General features: G+C 36.2%; 1 protein-coding gene across 1 annotated transcript; it reads left to right on the forward strand.

Annotated features, from left to right (window-relative positions):
- The first annotated feature begins 1,094 nt into the window (after nucleotides 1-1,094).
- On the forward strand, nucleotides 1,095-24,048 carry LOC126816402 (solute carrier family 23 member 2). The gene is made up of 12 exons (XM_050542889.2): nucleotides 1,095-1,305; nucleotides 5,275-5,533; nucleotides 10,206-10,363; nucleotides 10,507-10,595; nucleotides 11,016-11,074; nucleotides 11,637-11,818; nucleotides 13,241-13,361; nucleotides 13,978-14,134; nucleotides 15,389-15,642; nucleotides 18,983-19,256; nucleotides 19,679-19,774; nucleotides 20,251-24,048. Exons 2-12 carry the CDS (start codon nucleotides 5,372-5,374, stop codon nucleotides 20,511-20,513), a joined length of 1,815 nt encoding a protein of 604 aa, XP_050398846.1. The 5' UTR covers nucleotides 1,095-1,305; nucleotides 5,275-5,371; the 3' UTR covers nucleotides 20,514-24,048.
- The last annotated feature ends 9 nt before the right edge of the window (nucleotides 24,049-24,057 follow it).

Consider the following 24,057-nt stretch of genomic DNA (forward strand, 5'->3'; position numbering starts at 1 on the left):
ACTGACAATATTTGCAGCAAGCGAAAGTTATGTCACTACACTGGGCCGGGTATGTTTAGTTCAATTAGTCCTAATAGTATACAGTTATCTTATAACATGCATTAATAAAGAAATTAAATTTGCCAGGGGAAACTAAAGGCATCCAATCTTAGCTAAATCAAACACATCAGTATATCTCGTAGGTAGCTATAGAGGCTGCAGTTTACAACAGATTCTATTTCAAATTGGGGTCATGAGAGGATGAATTCTATCAATATTATGAAACCTTGCCGAAATCCCTTTGCATGCGATAGAGGATGCAGTTTATAACAAATTATTTCCAAATTTGATGTGAAGCATTGGAGACATAAGAGGATGAACGCTATCCATATTCTGTTTTCTTTCCGGGGTTACCCCTTAATTGTCAAACGGATTTCTTTCAAATTTCGTGTGCAGCACTGGGGTTATGAGGTGGATAAACCCTTTCCATTTTTAGCGCTCTACGACCTTCGGTTCCGGGGTTACCGGTCCGAAATAATATTAAGATAACAGTTGTGTAATCCTTTCATTAAATATTATCATTTCTAGTTTGGGAAATATTCCCGTCAGACCGAGGTGGCGTCCTTACTGCGCTGCTACGGCAACGGAAAATGGTCGAAGAGCTCGTCAAGATCGCCATGTGCGTGGTAAAAGCGAGGTGGAAAAGCCAGATATCGTGGTCTGGTCTCCGTGGTCACGGCGTTTGTTTTGAACATGTGCAAAACAAACGCCAAGGTTCTGCGATCTCACCTGGAAAGTTCAAGTTCGTAATTTTTGGTACACGTTCTCGCGGTGTGTTCATGTTGCCGGCGACCTTGTTCACTTTCTGGTCGCCGTACGGTCGCATCAGCGCAGTAAGGACGCCACTTCGGCCTGACGGGGGCATTATACGGTTGTTAGTAACTGAAAAATTGAAAACATCTAAATCGACACGGGAATTAGTCACAACAACCCAGACGACATTGGTTTTCATAATTAACAATACTTATAGATATGTTTAAATGTTATGTGTAGCTGTTTATGTTGAGATGATATCGATGACCCGGCTAAGATTATCTGTGTGTACAACCTATCTATATAATCTTATCGTATGTGGGTCGGTTTTCTAATATTTATACAGGAAGTTTAAATAACCAGCCCGAAAATATAGTCTATTTTATAAAAATGTACAGAAGTGGTGTGCTTCATACATACCCATAATTGGAATATCGCAAGACAAACATCCACTACCATCAATTATCATATTACCAGATGGAAGTTTAAACGTATTGTAACAACGTGCATTAGGTAAACATAAGTTTTATTTCATGTATTTACTATTTAAAGATGAATTATTTAAGATCTAAGTCTGCTTATTGGCAGGTCTCTTGTTTCGCCACAAAATATAAACTATTATTTAGACATTTATTAACATCGGATGGTCGGGATTTTTAATAGATTGAAACACGATCGTCATTTAATAATTTAATGGGGGGTTGGATGGCCGAATGGTTAGCACGTGCGCGCTGCATCATAAGGTCTGTCATTGAGTCAACTGGCGTGGTTTCGAATCCCTAGCTGTACGTGACAGGTAGTGGGGTCGCCTGTCCAACCTCGTGGGTTTCTCCGGGACGTCCGGTTTTCTCCCACTGCTAAAGACCACTACGCGCAAGCGAATTATTGAAATAAAAGTGAACCATAGGTTAGTCCCTAAATGACCTAGTTTTGTGTCGAGGTGACGTTACCCCCCCCCTCTCTCTCTCTCTCTCTCTCTCTCTCTCGCTAATAATTTAATTTAAAACCCGACAATTGAGACTTTGTCTATCATCGCATAGCAATGAAATTCGAGACTATACTATTCTTATCAAAACGTTCAACATTCACTTAGAATAAAGTAATTTGACTGAAATGTTCAATATATTCCGTTTTCATTTTCTATTTATAAAGAGAAATGTCAGCTCTTTATCTAAATCTTACAGAATGTCTCTTTAAAGGGTTATATACACATAGCGTCTTTCAACCAAATCTTATGTAATTCAAGAATAGTCATTATTTGAAGATAACTATCCCATCAAAATAGTTAAAAATTGATGTATTATTTTGTTTTGAGATATAAATGTCTTTTAAAATATTTGGAAATATAAACTGTGTCCTATAGAGCCTGAGTCTGATCTGTCAATTTTAAACTGAAATTGGATTTAGGGCATTGTACACACGAAGATGTTTGAAATGCAAAATCTTTGTAATGAAAGATAACTATATACTTTAAATCCTCCAATCTGAAAAAATTATAAACGAAACCCTTAAATCAACTTTATTTTGCACAAGCACAGCCAATATTAGTATTGAATGACACAGTTTCATTTTAACCTAAGCTTTAGGGAAAATAGTCTTTTGATAAAACATCATCATACAATAACAGGGTTGTAGTAGACATCTGAATAAATAGGCCAACACTATACACTGTGTACGTTATATTGTATTACCAATATTGTATACAATATTATAAAAAGCATGGACTGGTAGTATCCTCTTCTTAAAGATCTACCAGTATGAAATGAAATGAGTTTAACGTCCTATTTAGTCCAGGCAAGATAGTGTAAGTGCGGATAGTTGCTACTATAAAAATGCCAACCACGGTTTATGATCGGACTAGACGTATATTACCGCCCCCCCCACCCAAAAAAGGCCCCAGCCCGAAATCCGTGTCCATATGGGTCAAATTGGCCAAAATCCAAAATGGCCGTCGGTTTTGGCTTGTAAATTCAAATTTCCACCAATTATCATAATAGGATCGAGTTAAGTATCAAAATATACGTAACTGAATCCATTTCCATACACATCTTTGTTATTAATTATACCGCGGAGTCAATAATGGGAATATATCCTTTTTTGGGGGTGATAATATACGTATAGACCGACCATAAACCGTGGTCGGCATCTCTATTGAAGTAACTGCCTGGAATGATGCGAAATTGAGTTAAAATGCCTGGACTAATGAAAACAGGCATATACAGTGTGCTGTTAATGTAATTTTTACCGGGCAGCGACACTACGGTTTATCTTATTTCGAATTCCAACTGTCAAGGGTTATTTTACGCGTACGCCAATGTGTACACAGGACTTCAGTTTTTCGTACGATCCGAACGACTAGATACTGTCCTTTCCAGCCCTTCCGTCCTGGGGAACCACATCGGAAACCTCGAGGAATTTTCGCGACCAACAGCATTAATAGTATGAATCTGAGAATGAATACGCTGGTATAAAATACAACATACCTGATACCACGTGTCCATGCATTGTATTCGTTCATTCAAATTCGTATACGTGGGACCTTACTAGATCATTTCGATAGAAAATTTGATATAAAAAAATGAACTTGATTGTTAACTTATAAGGACAAATCAAATGTTGGAAGGATGTATAGTATCTTTAAAGAAGAGAGAGAGAGAGAGAGAGAGAGAGGGGGGGGGTTAACGTCCACCCGACATCAAACTAGGTCATTTCGGGACTAACACTCGGTTCAGTTTTATTTTAATAATTCGCATGCGCGTCGAAAGACCCGAAAGACCCGGAGAAAACCCACGACGTTGGACAGGCGACCCTACTCCTTGTCACGTACAATTGGGGAATCTAAACCACGCCAGTTGACTCAATGACAGACCTTATGATACAGCGCGCACATGCTAACCATGCGGCAATCCAACCTCCCAGTATCTTTAAAGGACATTAATTTAGTGAAAGCAATATATAATAATACCGACACCTTTAAGTTTATTAGTAATGATGATATTTTCACCGTCATCAAACAATGATCTAATATAGTTTGTTAGGGAATATGCGCAGATTAAAGGCTCAATACCACTCTTGTTGTAACTGAATAATATGTCCCAATCTTTATTCTGGTCAACAAATTGTACTATTTTACAATATTCCAATTAATTGATGATACAAATTTCATCTTAACACACCTAATTTAAAAAATTGGAAAAATTCAACTAAATGATTTGAAAAGCCCGACGTAAAGCTTTTCAAATGTGACTTGGATTTAAAAATATTTTTGAACCCTTTGGACAAGTAAAATAGGATTTAATGGATAATTTACACAACAAGTAGGACACTAACATATCTAGTACTTAGAATAAGGCTATTTTTTATTTTCTGGAGCTGTCACGCCAGCAAGGGTGTTATTGTCCCTTTAAGTCGATGTTTTACTTTAAACAAGGTTTCTGAAAGAATTATGTCAACCTCTCCCTTATATACTGTGTTAATGATATCTTCCTTACTGAGTATAATACCATATGCCCATAACCATACCTTCCACATTTAAGCGTTGGTAACCTTTTGATAGAATGAAATTGAAAACTATAGAAAAGGTAATATTTGTATACCCTTTTGGGGCAATTATTGTTATGCAATGAGCAATCCTATATAATGTAACGGATATTGTTGACTCGATTTGAGTTTGTTGGACCCATTTTATTAGCTATACTGTAACTGATAACAAGTGTTAGAATATACAGAAATATCGAAGAAGAAACCTTTAAATTTTACATGTATAGCATTGCATATTCTAAGGTGCATATGAAAAATGCGGCTTTTTATAATTTACGCCTACTTATGTAAACTTCCAAGAGATTCGGAGCGATTGAATCTTTAAGCAAAAAGTACTAGGCTATATATTATGTTTCCTCGTTAATAATTGCACCTTTTTTGTGTAAATGCTGTATAATACTTGTAGGGTACCAGTTTATCCAAAACACACTTTTTAGCATCTACATTTTAAAAACGCTTTGAACATTATATTGACCACATTTTTAAATTTTTAATAAATCATTAATAATTACACCTCTTTGGTGTAAATGCTGTATAATACTTGCAGGGTGCCAGTTTATCGAAAACACACCTTTTAGCATCTACATTTTAAAATGCTTTGAACATTATATTGACCATTTTGATAAATTATTATATTTATATAACCCTGCACTCTAAATATTTTTTCTACGATTAATAAAACATATGTGTTCACTTTAAATTAGGCGATGAACACAAGGTATGTCGTACAAACGTCTCGGTCAACTGAATGTGAGACCAGTTCACTAACCACTAACTTTTTATCATTTATTTATTTAAGTGTTGAGTGTTATGTATGAATTACCATTCATTTTACTTGCAAAGAATGTCAAATCCACGGTTTAATAACCATTATATTGTACATTACCATCAAATTTAAATCTGAAAGCAATTCATTTTAAAATTAAATTTACCTACGTCAAGGTTGGATAAACATCTTTAACTCAAGTTTCCTAGCACATCGAAGGTGTCATGTAGTATAGTATTGTACCCGGTTCAAGCATTACCTAAAGGAGAAATAATGTCTAAGAGATATGAAATTTCGAGAGATACAGGACGGATAGAGAAAAATGGAGTTGAGATAAACCATAAATCACACACAGAAGAACAAACAGATGAACCAATGCTATATGGTGTAGAAGATAACCCCCCGTTTTATTTATTACCTGTATTTGGTTTTCAGGTAAGAATTACGTTATGTTAAGCGTGATTTTATACTACTGATCATAAATCTAAACTTTTATTTAAGGTGGATTGATTGTTCATACTGTTTTAGTATAGTCAGTAGTCGGGAAAATGCTTCAGAGCTGAAAACAAATTGACTAGCAGCAGTGGGTTAATACAGATGATGTTGACATTTGGGGGACGAAGTTGATTTCAGACAATCGGAACAGAGTCCTACTCTGAGAACTCCTTGCGTTCCTCCCCGGTTGAAACTCAGGTATACGCCAGTCGCTAGATTCTCACGCCCAGTACCCCAGTGATTCAGATTCCTTAAAATAATATAATATACCCTAATGATTAGGCATAGTTGGTCAAAGACAGAATGAAGCCCGATATATGTACTTGTTTTTCCAATAATGTGTAGGATCTCTATATTATTTTTGAACAAATTCTTGAAAGTTAAGACAAACTCTTCAGTATATTGGTCACCAAATTTGACATTCTTTTTACTTTTGTTGATTGGACGAAGCTTAACGACAACGATTTGTTATAGTCATGTAAACTCCTCAAATGAGAAGTGCTGTTGAATGTCCGGTTTAAAGTTGGGTTACACCCAGGGTCATACTATAGCGTTTGGATCTGATCAACTATTGTTTCCATTGTGATTGGGTTAAAAAAATGACCCATTGACCCACAAAATCTTTTGTAGAACTGTCATTCCATTTATTTCAATGACACTCAAAAAAGTTTGAGATAGCAAATTGGGATAAAATAAATACGAATAAAATGACCGTTAAAATATGTAAATCTAACCTTACACAACCATTAAAAGCATCGAATATAGGCTGCTTGGCCGCATTAGGAACTTTTCCTGTTAATATCGATATACTTCAAAGAATGACTAAGTACTATAAAAGGCTAAATGAAAATAGCAATACCTTAAGTAATTCGTTATTGAATTCTGAATACCAGGAAGACATAAAAATCTCGCAATCAAACCAAAAACTCTCTTGGTATAATATGCGGCTATCTAAAATATCTTCAAAGAATATAACAATTCTCTAATAACAATTTCGAGACAGAATATTAAAAGTTCAATAGAAAGTAAGTTTAACGATCTCCTTGCTGCATTTTGCGGACCGAACCATAAACCAGATATCTTAAGATACCACCCCAGGATCGCCTCTGTAAAAAAAATGCAATGCAAACAAAATTGAATCTGAACAACAATTTCTTATGGAATGCGAAAAATATGAAGATTTAAGAAAACAATATATATATTCAAACCTTGACATTATTGGTCTATAACCTTTTCATTTGAAAATCCACCGAGTATTATCACCACAAGTCTACTTCTATCTTTTGCGGAAATGTTAAATTGTATGATATTTTATTGTCTTTTATGTGCGCACGTCTTTTGTTTTTGTATTTTCATATTATTATTATATACCCTGTATTTGGGTATTATACCGTATGGTCATGTGCTTTTATACGTTTTACGTTTTGTTTCGTACTTTCACATAATATGTACCATGTATGCAGGTTTTATATATTTTTGTGAGTGCTCTGAATTTATGCCCGTCCATATTATTGTATGCTGTCCTGAGAAGACGTTTCGATGGAATAAAATTATATTCTATTCTATATATTGGGTAACAGAATGGCTATCTCTTTTATATGGCTCCAAAACTGGAGACCATAACGTATCATAAAATACATGATCATAAGTGATATTTGAATGTTGTATGCTACTATATAAGTGATGTCCTAAATCTGATTGAGGTTTAACCAATACAAACATATAAGCTACACATTTACCTATGTCAACAATGTGTATGTATATATACTCAGCCAAATTAAAAACTTGACACTCGGGATTTTTGGGACTAGATTTTTAATATTTGGTTTAAGGCAACTATTTTAGTGTTATGTTGTGCACAGACAAAGATGACATCAACAGAAAGCAAGAATACGTCTCGCCGAAAGTCCTTGACATTGATAACGTTCGTGATGTCACAGTACCCCCCAAAATGAAATTCACAGACTTGGAGAACAATCGGAATAAAGTGTTTAGTAACGGTTGTGGCCTCCTCTAGCGTCTCGTTCTGCCACACAACGTCTTCTCATGGATCTCAGAACATTAGTAAACACTACCCGAGGAAGACGTCGCCACTGCTCAGCAAGAGCATGTTGAAGGTCCTGCATAGGATTACGGTCGGGGCTAAGCGACGGCCAATCCAGGACTTGGACACCGGCATTTCTTAAAAAATTCTGGGTAGCAATTGCTGTATGGGGTCGAGCATTGTCTTGTTGAAACGTTAGTCCAGGCCCATGTCTCTGCATAAACGGAAGAACAGGTTGCAAAATCTGATCCCTGTACTAAACAGCATTTAAGTTCCCTTGGACAACAACAAGAGGAAAACTTCCATGTGCACAAAAAGAACCCCAAATCATGACGCTGCCGCCACCGAATCGGTCAACTTCTCTGACGCATACTTGAGTGTAACGTTCACCTCGTCTGCGGTATACTCGGGCTCTGCCATCGGCAAATCTCAAAGTGAATCGAGATTCGTCACTAAAGACAACCGAATTCCACTGTCTTTGAGTAAATCTTACGTGTCTTGTGGCCCACACAAGTCGGTTACGGCGATGAAAAGGTGACAATATTGGTCCATTATAGGGCCCCCGAGCTCGAAGACCAGCAGCCTGCAAGTGATTTCGAACAGTTTGTGCAGTTACCCTTTCACCAAACATCTCTCTACTTGTGGAGGTTGCAGTGACAAATCTTTTTCTAAGATGACGTAATCGTATTGCTTGATCTTCCTGGAGTGACGTCACACGTGGCGCTCCCGCCCTTGGGCGGTCGGCAATAGTTCCAGTTTGAAGCACTCTCATTCTAAGATTAATTATTGTCTGGCGTGAACAATTAAAGGCTCTTGCAACAGTGACCACAGACTGACCAGCATAGAGCCTACATATAGCACGTAGACGTTCTACATTTGAAAGGCGCGGCATTTTCTAACAAAGATGAAAATAACAATTTTAATTTGTTTTTCCAGTTCAAGTTACGTGTGCGTGTTCAGTTTAAGCAAACTTGCATCGATTGACCTCACGAGTTTGTGTTTGCACGTGTTTTTCAGGTTTTTCATCTTTATATGCTCAAAAGTCACGTGATCCACGTGACTTTACAATTTTATGAAATTAAAGGCTTCTTACTACTTACTATCGTTAGAAAAACTTTAAAATTTATTTGGCTTACCAGAAAAAAAAAAATTGTTGAAATTCATCAGTGTCAAGTTTTTAATTTGGCTGAGTATATATACATAAATAAATAAAAAATACTTCTAGATAAATGATCGAGCACTTTACTTACCGCATAACAAAGTTAGCTGTGATAAACACATACCTTCAATGTATATATGTATCTGCAAATAATAAAATGGTTAATTTAAAATGTTCCACAATATCATTCTAAGAAATTTTAAACATAACCTAATAATATTTTTGTTAGCTTCACAGTCTGCTAAAGAATTTAACGTAAAATATTACATATTCTTGACGTTTTGAGATATCTGGCTCATTGAGACTTTAATATTTAATAGATAGTGAGATTGAGCGCTAAAGAGTTGGTTTTAACTTTAGTTGTGGGGATTGTAAGAGTGTTCGGTAATAATTAGAGACTGGAATTAACGGGGAATTAATACACTAACGTTACTAATAAAACTTATAAGAGGACAGATTATAAAATATAAGACATTACAATAAAACAAAAAGAGAGTAATTAAATTCATTAAAGGTGTATTATTTAAGATTTATATATAGAGCTAATCGTTCTTGCTACAGGAGATCGAAATAGATAATACAAAAATGGATACATGTATATTAAAAATTTCATACAGATTACTTTATACTGAGCGAAGTTATGAGTGTTGGAAGATGTAGCTTATAGATTGTTTATTATCGTAACAAGGGTACTGAACAAACCAAACTTAGTCTCGAATATCCATTTCATCGTTAATGTTTTTGATACGCCCACATTTCCATGTGGACGTATATTGTCGTAGCCCCTATCCGTTACATTGATTATGGCCCCTGAGTGTGGACACTCTAGAGGTCACAATTTTTATCCGATTTTGGTGAAACTTTAAATGTATGTTTATAAATGTATTGTCCATATACGTCTTTGCCATCCGATGGTCTAGAGCGTTGATTATGGCCGTGTCATGTTATGAATGTCTACATTTGAAGCCAAAATAAAGACTTGCAATAGGCATATTTAGCTCTTACATAATGCATATTTAATGTGCTGGCTTTCAGATTAATAACGTCTAATTTATAATGGAGGATTAATAGAAACATAAGATTGATAGAAATGATTAAATGAATGAATGATTTAAATGAATGAATGAATGAATGAATGACTAGCAATTGACACAAATTTATCACCATTACATTATCAATGGAAAGCTGGAATATACCGTTAGCGGCATAACCAAATCCACCAATATGTCCCTTTCGGAAATTCCTGGTAATCCCAGAACATTAAAGAATTGTCAACAATAAATGAGATCAATTTCTCTCGAGCGATGAAAAAGACCTGAACACGTGTTATTCATAACATTGTATTTCTACACTGCATTTAATTTTTTGATCAATTATATGTTTCTACTTATTTTAATTTTATTTTATAGCAAGCAATAATATGTATAACGGGAACCTTATCGATACCTTTTCTGATCGTCAATCAGATTTGTGCAGAAGATCTACCAGATGTTCGCGCCAAATTTCTGAGTATAACTTTCTTCATGTGTGGTGTGGCCACTATTTTACAAGATGTTTTTGGCGTGAGGTAAGTTATGTTGGGTTAATTGTTGGGATCAGATGGTTGTTAGTTGTTTCTTGTAGGTTATTTCTGTTTTTGATAGTGGCTAATATTTACACACGTTTATTATCTGTTATTGTTAGATTTATTTGTCGTTTTGTTTTCAACAGATTGCCGATTGTTCAAGGCGGTTCGCATACATTTATACCACCAATCATTGCGATGATGGCTTTAGATCAGTGGCGTTGTCCAGCCGAAGGTAATTCTTCTAATATTAAATATTCAATTCCGCATTACCTTCAAGGGGCTAAACCTCTAACTCAGTATTATCCATAACATTTGAAATTAATAATACGAATTAGAATTCAATATTGGTTCCTTTCAATAAAAATTGATGTTTTTTTTATCTTACCGTAACAATATAGGATCCTAATATCCAATATTTAAAACAACCATGTAAATCACATTATGTACACGCATACTACATTAATATGTGCTTTTAGACCAATTTTTGTCTATTTTAAGATTTAAAAGAAAAGAGCGATACACCCTTTAACCGATAATGTGGATGTGACAGTTGTGTTTTTATTATATCTCCTTTAATAAGTACTACATGTATTCCGATGTTTAAACGTAAATCTATGCCCATGTCGTTGATATTTATTTTGATGCATATCAGGTTCTATAGAAGCCAATACAACAATCAGCGACCCTGCCTGGATGATCAGAATGAGAGAGGTACGATATTATTTATAATTAACTTTATCTGCAATACATCTTTCTTCTTTTTTTTCTTGTCGTGAAACGATACCGAATAAACGCAAAGTGTCGAACTGAATTAATGTGCATGTCCAACCATTCATTGAAGACACATGATGCGAGAGCTGAATTAGGCTATTGCTTTGCGTGTTTCTGACTTTAAATGTTAAAGATACATTATGTAAGATTTAGATAAAGAGCTGAGATGTAATGAAAAGGGAGCATGTTGAAAATTTCAGCCAAGTTACTTCATTCTAGACATAGTTACTGCTATTAGAATAAATACTGTAGTCCCGATTATCCATTTTTAATTAAATCATTAACTAGCAATCGTGATTAAATCTGCTGAAAATCAAAAGCATCCGATGGCCTAGTCGAGCTGTGACTATGGGCATGGCATATAAATATTGCCTAATTAATGATTTATATAACATTTGAGGTCAAACGAAAGATATGCATTGGGTAGATTTAGCTCTTACAAAATTATTGTTTAGACTATTCACATGATAGGCCCATAATCAACTAAAAGATTCTATTTCAGATACAGGGTAATCTGATGTTAGCCTCTTTAACGCAAGTTATTCTGGGTGGAACTGGAGCAATTGGTTTCTTGTTAAAATTTATAGGACCATTAACCATAGCACCAACCATAGCTTTAATTGGGTTATCTCTAACCGGCGTTGTTATAGATTTCTCACAACATCATTGGGGAATAGCATTTTTGTAAGTACATGTATATAGGACCTAAGAACATTAATAATTGTCCATATTTGAAACAGTCAGAAGGAGAATTTTCATATTAAACAGTAAAAAAAACGTCAGTACGATTTCAAAATCAGAGAGGCACTTTATTTAAATCATTCTAAAAAAACGACTTACTATATGGTATAGAGTCTGTACACAGTCTATACATCAGTATCTGGTGTATCCACCGCGAGTGTCATTAACAGTAGCGCAGCGTCGGTACGACGTTATTAAGTCTCCTCTGAATTTCATCCCAAAAATGTTCAATCGGGTTTATGTCTGGACTAAAGACTAAGGGCTAGTCAGCGCATAACGTTGACCCCGTTCTGCTGTAGAATGGCGGTGTGGGCACGGGCGTTGTCATGCTAGAAAACGTTGTTTCGGTGACGTGCGAAATGCGGTATGACGTGGGGTCTGAGAGCTTGATCGATGTAGCGCACTGCTATGATGCAGCCTCCTCTCCCTCGACCAAGATTTTGGAAAACCACAGGACCCACTCTCTGGTTCAGGCCGATTCCAGCCCAAATCATTATGCTTGGACCTCCCCATGAGTCTCGTTCCATGACACATTGGTCAGAATAACGCTGGCCACGTCGACGCAATATTCTGGTCCTGCCATCTGCAGTTGATACGCAATACCGACTCTCATCTGTGAAAAAAAACAGTTCTCCAATGCTTGTGTCGCCAGTTCTGGTGTTATTAGGCAAACTATAGACGTTCACGTCGATGGCGAGGGGTGAGGATCGGTCCACGGTAAGGATGTTCTCTCTAGTGAGTTGCATCAAAATCATGGAGAACACATTACCATCGAGAATGCTCATACCACCCCCACTAAAATGTTTATAGTGACCGAAAGATGCATTACTTACATTTCCTCCAATTGCGGATTATGTACCATCAGGATGGTAAAGAAAAAGAGAGAGAGAGAGAGAGAGAGAGAGAGTTTAACGTTCACTCGACACAAACTAGCTCATTTCGGGACTAACATATGGTTTAATTTTATTTCCATATTTCGCTTGCGCGTAGGGGTCTTTAGCAGTGGGGGGAAACCGGAGGACCCGGAGAAAACCCACGAGGTTGGACAGGCGACCCTACTTCTTGTCACATACAACCGAGGGAATCGAAACCACGCCAGTTGACTCAATGACAGACTTTATAATACAGCGCGCACATGCTAACCATTCAACCATCCACCCCCCTAGTAAAGAAAAAAATAGATTTTATTTATGTTCGTTTCCCTTTATGAGATGATTGAATTGCCATTCACGGATTGTGTTTCACTATCGGTGTACTTTCTTAATGTGCTCGGAAATGCTCTGATCGAATCATCGGACTAAACTCAACGTTGGGAATTTTAGTAGGAATATTCGTGATAATCGATTTGGTTATTTGTCCTTTCAGAACTCTGGTTCTTATAATAATATTTTCAATGTTTCTTGGAAATATCAACGTTCCATTGCCAGCTTATAGTAGATCCGACAGATGTCATTTGACAAGATATAAAATCTTCCAGCTAGCTCCTGTAAGTACAAATACAATTGTTTGAATGAGAAATGATATCTGGTACACCTCCTAAAGTCCACGTGTCACTACTTATAGCTAAAAAGAGCGAAAGCATGAACCTGAATTTGAACATCCCGATCTAGTGACCACCTCAGGAAACAAATATGTTACCTCCCTGTTTTACATGTACAGGGTAATTGGACACAGATAACCAAATATTCCTACGCCGACGTAACAAGGGCCAAATCTATTTTTTGTCTTCTCTCGCTTTCCCTTTTTCCCTCTTTTGTATGGCGATTTTTGTTGACTTTTTGGTGTAGAATCGAAGAAATGGGTTTGAAAATACATTTTCTGCCAAGTTTTGGTGAATATTCATAATTTTGATGCGGAAGGATACAAGGGTTGCGAGGTTGGTTAGGTTGAAATGTAGGGCCTGAAATTGCATGTTTACTTATCTCTACTTCCAGCTTGTGTATCTCAAGTTTTTCATGAAGAACCTCATTTGTTGCTCCATCTGTGGTAGAAAGCGTTCTACGCAACGAAAATTTGTGGAAACGTTAGAGCCTGTCTAGCTTCTGAGATAATAACTTCTATTTTTGTAAATTCATATAGGCTACATAATAAATTTTTTCAAGGTGCTGTATGCTATTGGTATATCCTGGTTATTCTGCTACATCTTAACAACAACGGATGTCTTTACTCCCAATACAGCTAACTATACAAACTTTGCTAGAACTGATACACATTTACAAGTTATACAAAATGCTCCTTGGTTTTACTTTCCGTATCCTTGTAAGTATTCAGGGGCGTAAATGTCCCCCCCCCCCTCCACCCCCGGGAAAAAAAGTTGTCGGTCGCAAAATAAGTGCAGTCGGTCTAAATATTATGCATCGGCGACTAAATGAATTATTGACGTCAACAAACAATGCCAAAATAGAACGGAAAAACTCCAAATAATGTATTTGCCTAAATCCGTGCACCTAAATTGCATACGTAACGCTACTCACGCAAAGCTATAGCATTAAATAAACTTGTCAACTTGTCATGCTTGAAAAAAAAAAGTTTTTTCACGCTTATTCTGTTGTGAGTATGTTGGCCTAAGGAATGTTTTCCCCCGAGGGGAACAAAATAGTCGGTCTCAAAATAAGTGCTCACTGCAGTCGGTCTCAGGCTCAATGAATTAATGAGGCAAACAAACAATGCCAAAATTAAAAGGGAAAATCCCAAATATTTAATATATGTATTTGTGTGAATGAGTGTACCTACATTGCAAAGGTATAGTATAAAATAACCTAGTCCACTTGGTATGTTTTTAAAAAATCCCTCTTATTCTGTTACGGGTATGTTGGTCTAAGAAATTGAGAGAGCTTGTTACAAAGATTTTGATATTTCAAAATATAATTTTGATTGTCATACGAATAATGTTTGTCGAACAGTTAGTAAGAAGTTATCGGAAGCATAGTTTTACTTTCTGGATTGGTAAAAGAATGTGGGGGGGGGGGGGTTGTTTCAGAAATATATAAAGAAAAATCTTTAAATTATGAAATGTTAAGGCGTCTATTGAACTTAAGAATTTTTACTTGTTGCATATTCAATCCCAGTAGAAATTAAAACGTATTTTACTCATGTTATAAGTGTTTTCTGACCATCGGAACTCTGCAAAATTTTTCCCCAAAGTCAAGGACATGGCATTTTAGGGACTCTAGAATCCAAACAATTTACAGGGGGAGGTGTGGGCGGTGTGGGGCAACTCGTCCCTATAAGTATTACGCACAAGAATATTTAATCTGGACAGATATTTAATCTATCCGCCGATCTGTTCAGTATGGAGCAAAAAAGAGGCTTCGAATCAGAAATTGAAGAGTTATCCCTCTCTTCAGACTGTAACCTCTTCAGTGTGTGAAGCTTCGAATCAGAAATTAAGGATTTATCCCTCTCTTCACATTGTAACCTCTTTAGCTTTAGAGCATTGGATATACAGGTACTACGGAAACTGCTACTATAGTGGTCTGGTGGTCATATATGAAATATGTTTTTTTTTTAAAGTTCAATTTGGAATGCCAACAATAAGTGGGGCCGGTTATGTTGGCCTCTTAGCAGCAACTATTTCATCTATCATAGAATCAGTTGGTGATTATTTTGCTGCTGCTAGAATATCTGGAGCACCACCTGTTCCTCCCCATGCCATTAACAGAGGTATTGCGATGGAAGGATTCTCCAGTATAATATCAGGAATGGTTGGTGCTGGCCACGCAACTACATCATACAGTGGTAATATTGGAGCTATAGCCGTCACAAAGGTACTGTATAAATTTCTTGTTAACATCTCATAGATTAAATCCTTGTATGTTTGTAAGGTCGTATTGTGTAAAAGGAAAATCGTGATTATGCTCTTTAATATCGAAGTATTGTTAATACCCATTTGCCACACCCATGTATCCCTTTGACAAACTGTTCAGCTTGGTAAATGGAATACAATTTCTGGTGAAAATTTCACCCAAGAGACACGTTTTCAAAACTGACTTTTGACGAATTCTGGTGGTTAATTCATCGCGATTCCCGGACTTTGCTATCATTAGATCTTTGTGAATTGTTAATAGATTGTTGAGATTTACTGGTTTTGAATATTCTACATTACCTCTAATTTTCTGACATTTTCATGTGGAACTAGGTGCCAAATTTTGTTTTAGATTTTCAGCAATATTAAAGAAATTGCTGATATTATAATAGGATTCTTATATAGCGCTAAAACTCCAAACAATAAATTCTGCTCAAAGCACACAAAGTTTTAGAGTTTGTTTTTAATATTTAGGAAAAGGGAGGGCATTCCACTTCAAAGCCGCTGAAACTTCAAATGATTTAAAAACACATTTTTTTCAGTTTCCACTTCGATACCGTAATATAATGTTGAGATTGGGATCGCAGAGCTCGTATTGACTGGTAGGGATTAACACGTTCATTTAAATACGAAGGAGCATTGATACAGAACTGTTAAACTTTTGAAATCTATCCTTTCACTTATGCGCAACCAATGCAGAGAATTTAGTATTGGAGATATACTAGAGCGTTTTGGGTGATTTGGAAACTAATCTGGCTGCAGAATCTTCTGTAGTTTTTGTAATAATTCAGATGAAATGCCAGTAAGAAGACGGTTATAGTAATCTAATTTTGATAAAATTAATGATCGTACAAGGGTTGCTGTGGATTCTGTCGTTAACATATGACGGATGCTGGTGATGTTCCTAAGATGGTACATTTAGTAGCATAATTTGGTTAAATGGTTTACATGACTGGGCATACTTTTGTTAGAGTCCAACTACACATCGAGATTTTTTAGTTTATCACAGAACGCAATCTGTACTTCACCAACCCCAAAGTGATCTACTGACATCTTGGAAATTCGTGATGATGGACCGATGAGTATGGCCTCTGTCTTGTCATCGTTCAGTTTTAATTAATTGCATGACATCGAGGACTTTACAGCAGCAATGCATGTTTGAATGTTATTCAGGCTTTGATAATGTGAAAGTACAGGCAAGCTCTCAATTAGGTGGGTGTCATCAGCATATAGGTGGTGTGACAGCTGAAAACATTTATAATCTGGCCTAGTTGACTAGTATACATGGTAAAAAGATTTGGGCCCAATACTGATGCTTGTGGCACGCCACAATTTAGGGAGTCAGACGAAGAATGCGAGCCTCTGATAATAACAGCTCCTGCCTGATAGATACGATTAAAACCAGTTTAATACCATACCGTCTAATCCACACTCATCACGGAGACCGGTGATAAGAACATTGAAATCAATAGTGTCGAATGCAGCGGATAAGTCCAGCAATATCAACAAAGCTACATTTCCTTGATCAGCAATTGTATTAACTTTATTAAGCACGCAATTCAGAGCAGTTTCTGTTCCATGGAATGGTTTATAGGCCGATTGAAATTTATACAACAAATTATTTGAGTATAAATGCTCCATAAGACGAACTTGGATATAAAAGACAGGTTGGATACATGTCTGTAATTCTTAAGAAGGTTGTTGTCTAAATTTGACTTTTTTAAAAGGTGTTTTACAACAGCAGTTTTAAATATAGCAGGAATAGTTCCTATTACGAGACTGATGTTTACAATTTTAGTAATGACAAGAATCATGGTATCAAGGAACTCCAGCATTAGTTTTGTCGGCAAAGGGTCCAACTGGCACCATGTAGGTTTATAAACTCGAATAAGATCTCTTAGATTTGACATGAGCACTAATATGTAGAGCATTTAATCTATTGAAAACATCTTGAGTGAGATGATGAAGTGAGTTGAAATGCAACGACTGTTCTCTAAAGTAAAATAGATGCATTGATTCACTGATGGATTGAAAGCTTGAACCGACCTACACAAGTAGCATGAGTAGAATTCACTAACCGAACATAAAGGAAAATATGTTTTCTACAGAATATACATAATCCAAACATTGAAATGTTATTTATTGTGTAACAAACTGATATAAGTCACCTAAAGCAATATGTCACAAATTTCCGTTTGCAGTAATCAACTAATTTTGAAGAAATAACACATTCATTGCAGAGCACAAAATTCCATGGCTGCCGGTGAGGCGCACTAGACATGTTATTCTCACAACAACCCTGTAACAATCCATAATATGTATTCTCTGTGTTTAATATTTATTCTTTGTGTTTTATCCGGATATTTGCTACTGGTTTTGTATAGTCTTCCTATATTTTCTATTAGCAAAGGAAAACACTAAACTTTAGTGCAAAATTGAAATACTTGGGTGTAAACCCCTAGTCCATTAGTAACAAATGGTCCAGATGATTCTCCCAGGATGCCATATTATTGAGTATTCGATAAAGTTGTTCACTCTCCCTATCTCTCTTGTTTCTGTGCATACAAATTATTGGCATTTGATAGGTCTACTGCATTACCAGATTAGGTGTCCGAAATTATTCTACGCTAAAGATTTCCCTATTTCTTAGGAACCGACGGCATTATAAGGTTTCATATCAACGTTTTACATTATTTTATAATATCGTTAAAACTGTTGCCAGTAGACGGGTGTTTATAACAGCTAGGATTACATTATATTATCTTTAAACATGTTGCCAGTAGACGAGTGTTGATAACAGCTAGGGTTGTATTTTATTATCTTTAAACATGTTGCCAGTAGACGGGTGTTTATAACAGCTAGGATTACATTATATTATCTTTAAACATGTTGCCAGTAGACGTTGATAACAGCTAGGGTTATATTTTATTATCTTTAAACATGATGCCAGTAGACTAGTGTTTATAAGAGTTGGGATTATATTATACTAGAAGAATGCCCGGCTTCGCTCGGGGGTCATAACCCCGAAACCGGAAGTGGTAGACTAACGCCAACTGGCCTATGTCACTCCTCGGTCCGAGCTACCCCTACACCTCAAATGTTAGACTCGGGGCAGACCTAGTGTAGCCGCCAACCCCGAACAGACAGACAAACGACAGTCACAAATATTAGTATAGATTTAAACACGTTGTCAGTAGACGAATGTCTATAACAGTTGGGATTATATTATATTATATTTAAACACGTTGCTAGTAGACGAATGTTTATAACGGCTAGGGTTATATTATATTTTATTTAAACAGGTTGCCAGTAGACGAGTGTTTATAACAGCTGGGATTATATTAATAATATGTGGTGTGATAGGGAAAGTTGGTGCTGTTTTTACCTTGATACCAGAGCCTATTGTGGGAGGAATAAATGCTGTGTTATTGGGTTTGGTCATAGCAGTTGGTATTTCATCCCTGCAGTTTGCTGATATGTCTTCTCCTCGAAATCTAACTATATTTGGAACATCTATAATGTTAGGAATGGCGGTACCACAATGGATCATAGCTAATCCTGATGCTATTCATACAGGTAGCACATTTTATACATCCCCTCGCCCACACACACACGTCCAAGAACAATGTAATTTATTGAAATAGTCTTTGTTATGAACAAGTTACCCTTTCACATACCAATTTTATAACATTTTGAGTTTTTATTAAGAAAAACTTTTCAATATTATTATAACATTTCGAATTCAAGTTAAACGAAAGGTTTAAAGCGCAAAGGGACTGGTTTGTATATGAATGAATGACTAAAGTTGAAACTCCCATTGCTTTGTAAATGTAATCTTAGTTGTGTTTTATTAGGCATGAGAGATAGACATTTGTACAAATAGAATATAATTTGCATACCATCAGATTTTTGCGGACACTAACTATTAAAAATTATAGGGAACATGGCATAGCACTAAAGATCAAGGTCTATATTAAAATGCTATTTCATGTTAATAGGTTCAACTGGTTTGGATCAAGTATGCACTGTATTATTGGGGACATCTATGTTTGTTGGTGGTGTTGTTGGGTGCATTCTGGATAATCTTGTTCCAGGTAAGTGGGAATTAATTATAAATCAAAGTATTTGTATTCCACAAATTTTAACAAATGTGTCAATACGAAAAAATGTATATTTTGCGCACATTTTATTGGGGCTGGGACTATACATTCTGTCATCACAGAGAAGAAGACCTTGGTACCAGTCTTGCAGCAATTACCAAAGGTTGTAATAAGTAACCTTGCCAAGACGACATGCTAAGATCCCTGCAGATGTTTTGCTCGAACTCATGCAAGAAGTATGGGCGATGAAAGTGGTACCGATGAAGGAAGACCATACTGTCAAAACTGGAGAAGACATCAGCTTCTATCGCTAATGCAATGCTCATATTATGCAGTTATCCGATGAACTCCATCCAAACGGGCCTGCTAATGGGGAAATGTAAACAGAATTTACCAAAACTTGGTTTAAAGTTTGTGGGATTTCGTGATCTGTTTAATTTTAAAACTAAATTATAATCCATTTTACTTAGGTACTCTTGAAGAACGTGGAATTTCAAAATGGCGAGAAAATCTTGTAAACAAGAACAAGAAAGGCTTTGAAGATAACAGTAAAATTTATGAACTTCCCTTTATCACCAAATATCTTCGTAAAATTAAATGTTGTTTTTATGTTCCCCTTTCACCAACATTTGATAAAGAATTCACATGTAACTGCTGTGTGAAATCTAAAGAACAATCGCCAAATCAGGAGCTATATGTTTATGAACAAGACGTTCCAAATGAAACTCAATAATATATTAATAGTTTTTTTATGAATATCAGTAACAGGGTACATTCTTCACACAGATTTCAAACTTCACAAAGTTTTAGAAATTTTTACAAATCCACTGCTGTACTTTGAAGTAACCAATTGTACATCATAATATACTCATCCAAATTAAAAACTTGACACTCGGGATTTTTGGGACTAGATTTTTAATATTTGGTTTAAGGCAACTATTTTAGTGTTATGTTGTGCACAGACGACCTTTGACATCAACAGAAAGCAAGAATACGTCTCGCCGAAAGTCCTTGACATTGATAACTTTCGTTATGTCACAGTACCCCCCAAAATGAAATTCACAGACTTGGAGAACAATCGGAATAAAGTGTTTAGTAACGGTTGTGGCCTCCTCTAGCGTCTCGTACTGCCACACAACGTCTTCTCATGGATCTCAGAACATTAGTAAACACTACCCGAGGAAGACGTCGCCACTGCTCAGCAAGAGCATGTTGAAGGTCCTGCAACGTCAGTGGTGGATTCACTTGCTGACGAACACGGCGATCCAGTTCGTCCCAGATGTGTTCAATAGGATTAGGGTCGGGGCTAAGCGACGGCCAATCCAGGACTTGGACACCGGCATTTCTTAAAATTCTGGGTAGCAATTGCTGTATGGGATCGAGCATTGTCTTGTTGAAACGTTAGTCCAGGCCCATAAACTTCTGCATAAACGGAAGAAGAACAGGATGCAAAATCTGATCCCTGTACTGGACAGCATTTAAGTTCCCTTGGACAACAACAAGAGGAGAACGTCCATGTGCACAAAAAGAACCCCAAACCATGACGCTGCCGCCACCACATCGGTCAACTTCTCTGACGCATACTTGAGCGTAACGTTCACCTCGTCTGCGGTACACTCGAGCCCTGCCATCGGCAAATCTCAAAGTGAATCGAGATTCGTCACTAGAGACAACAGAATTCCACTGTCTTTGAGTAAATCTTATGTGTCTTGTGGCCCACACAAGTCGGTTACGGCGATGAAGAGGTGTCAATATTGGTCCATTATAGGGCCTCCGAGCTCGAAGACCAGCAGCCTGCAAGCGATTTCGAACAGTTTGTGCAGTTACCCTTTCACCAAACATCTCTCTACTTGTGGGGGTTGCAGTGACAAATCTGTTTCTAAGATGACGTAATCGTATTGCTTGATCTTCCTGGAGCGACGTCACACGTGGCGCTCCCGCCCTTGGGCGGTCGGCAATAGTTCCAGTTTGAAGCACTCTCATTCTAAGATTAATTATTGTCTGGCGTGAACAATTAAAGGCTCTTGCAACAGTGACCACAGACTGACCAGCATAGAGCCTACCTATAGCACGTAGACGTTCTACATTTGAAAGACGGCATTTTCTAACAAAGATGAAAATAACAATTTTAATTTGTTTTTCCAGTTCAAGTTACGTGTGCGTGTTCAGTTTAAGCAAACTTGCATCAATTGACCTCACGAGTTTGTGTTTGCACGTGTTTTTCAGGTTTTTCATCTTTATATGCTCAAAAGTCACGTGATCCACGTGACTTTACAATTTTATGAAATTAAAGGCTTCTTACTACTTACTATCATTAGAAACACTTTAAAATTTATTTGACTTACCAGAAAAAAAAATTTGTTGAAATTCATCAGTGTCAAGTTTTTAATTTGGCTGAGTATATATATACCTTACGCAATGAAATAGTGTTTTTTTTTTGTTTTTTTGTCAGATCTTTAAACTTTGGGTACTTCATAAATTTTATATCTATGCAAAATTGTGTTCTTGTTAATAATATACATTTACTGTTGTCTGACCTTTAATTCAACTATGATTTCGTGCTATACAAAAACCCATATCTACCAATGTCGCAGCTTCTAAACCACCTAGGACTGCATTCTTGGTGACTAAACCTGTACCTTTTCCGAGTCGATGAATGCAGTTAAACCACCACGAAAAGGATCAGATTGTGTTTACTAAAAAAAAATCGCGCATAAACGTTGAAAGAAAAAAACATACTGTACTGTAGGGCTATAAATGTACTAAATGAAAATATTGCATGTCATATTTTCATTGACTACAGTACATTATAAGCGCATATTGATTTGTTTTTTGGCAACATAATATATGATTTGTTTTTTTCTTTCAAACTTTATTTGAATGTTCTCTTTTTTATGTTAATATAAGCAATCTGACTCTTTTCGTGATGATATAAATATGTTCCTTGATTATTGGCATTATTGTAGGAATTCATTACATCGTGCAAGAATAAATATAAGTTCAACAAAGATTTAGGATCAATGTCGATTAATGTAACCTTTGTTTTCCAAATAATGAAATCGTCACCAACAAGGGTAATTTATTATTGATATCATTCCGGTAATCTAGAAACGCAGCAGTAGAACAAAGGTTAGTTGGTATTGTTTTGATAGGGTGGTCATGTGAATATATCTCTTAAATCAATAAAATTTCTATTCAGATCGACTGCCTTATAATATTTATTTCCAACCCAGTTCTTATTAGGTTATAAATAATTAACAGACAAATCATATCAGTTCTTATAAGGTCATAGATATTTAAAAGACAAATCATATTACTTCAAGTTATCTTGGTGTATAATAGCACAGTCTCTTTGATGGTCTGATTGTAGAGGGTACTACCTAAATAAACCCTGTCATCCTTGACTTAAAATAATATTTCGTCCCGATTAAATTAATACCTATGTATATAGTAGTAGCGAAGGGCAGTAACGGCGTGGCTGGTGAAGAAAATAAATGAAATGGGGTTTAACTTAACGTCCTACTTTTCTGCACCAAGCAGGCTAATGAAGACATGTATACGGTGAGTTATTAGTTACATAGTCCCAGGACACCTAGTGTTTCCGCTCACTCTTCGTCAAATGTCCATTTTATACAGTCCATAAAGAGCATTCCGATTTGGTTTTTGGTCAACTGATAAATGAATGGATTTCCTTCCAACTTACTTGAATTCTCATCTTCCTTCTGTTAATAAAGCAATGGCGGTAAGTGTTGCTGTGATAAAAATATTGGTATACCGATTTTTTTTGAATGTTTTCTTTTTTGTGAGTTAATAATGCCCTTTTCCGGGTGGTATAATTGTATTTTTTATAAAGTAGGTTTAAAAACCAATACAGCGACCCTAAGTTGTTCAGAAACTGATATATTGGTAGATATAGCTGTTGCCTAGCCTAATCTTGAAGATTAAAATAAATACCAGTACTAGTCTATGATCTAAAACATCACTTTAAATATATGATCCTGCATGCTTGAACCACTAATCTTATTCTGAAAGTAGGCCCTTTTGTAATGACCAGGAGCACACATAATATTATAGAAACAAATTTCCTAATAAGGGCACAAGTTTATTGTTATAGAACATGGAACAGTAAGCACCAGGATACTATCTAAATGTGATCATCAATCACAAATTATTTATAGTAAATGCCAGCCCTTGGATTGTGTAAGGGGTAACAAAAAATTTTTCCTGGAAATTTTTTGCAATCAATGAATATGTATTTCGGATTTATCAAGGAATAT

Source organism: Patella vulgata, chromosome 3 (genome assembly GCF_932274485.2).
Source record: "Patella vulgata chromosome 3, xgPatVulg1.2, whole genome shotgun sequence".
Classification (NCBI taxonomy): Eukaryota; Metazoa; Mollusca; class Gastropoda; family Patellidae; genus Patella; species Patella vulgata.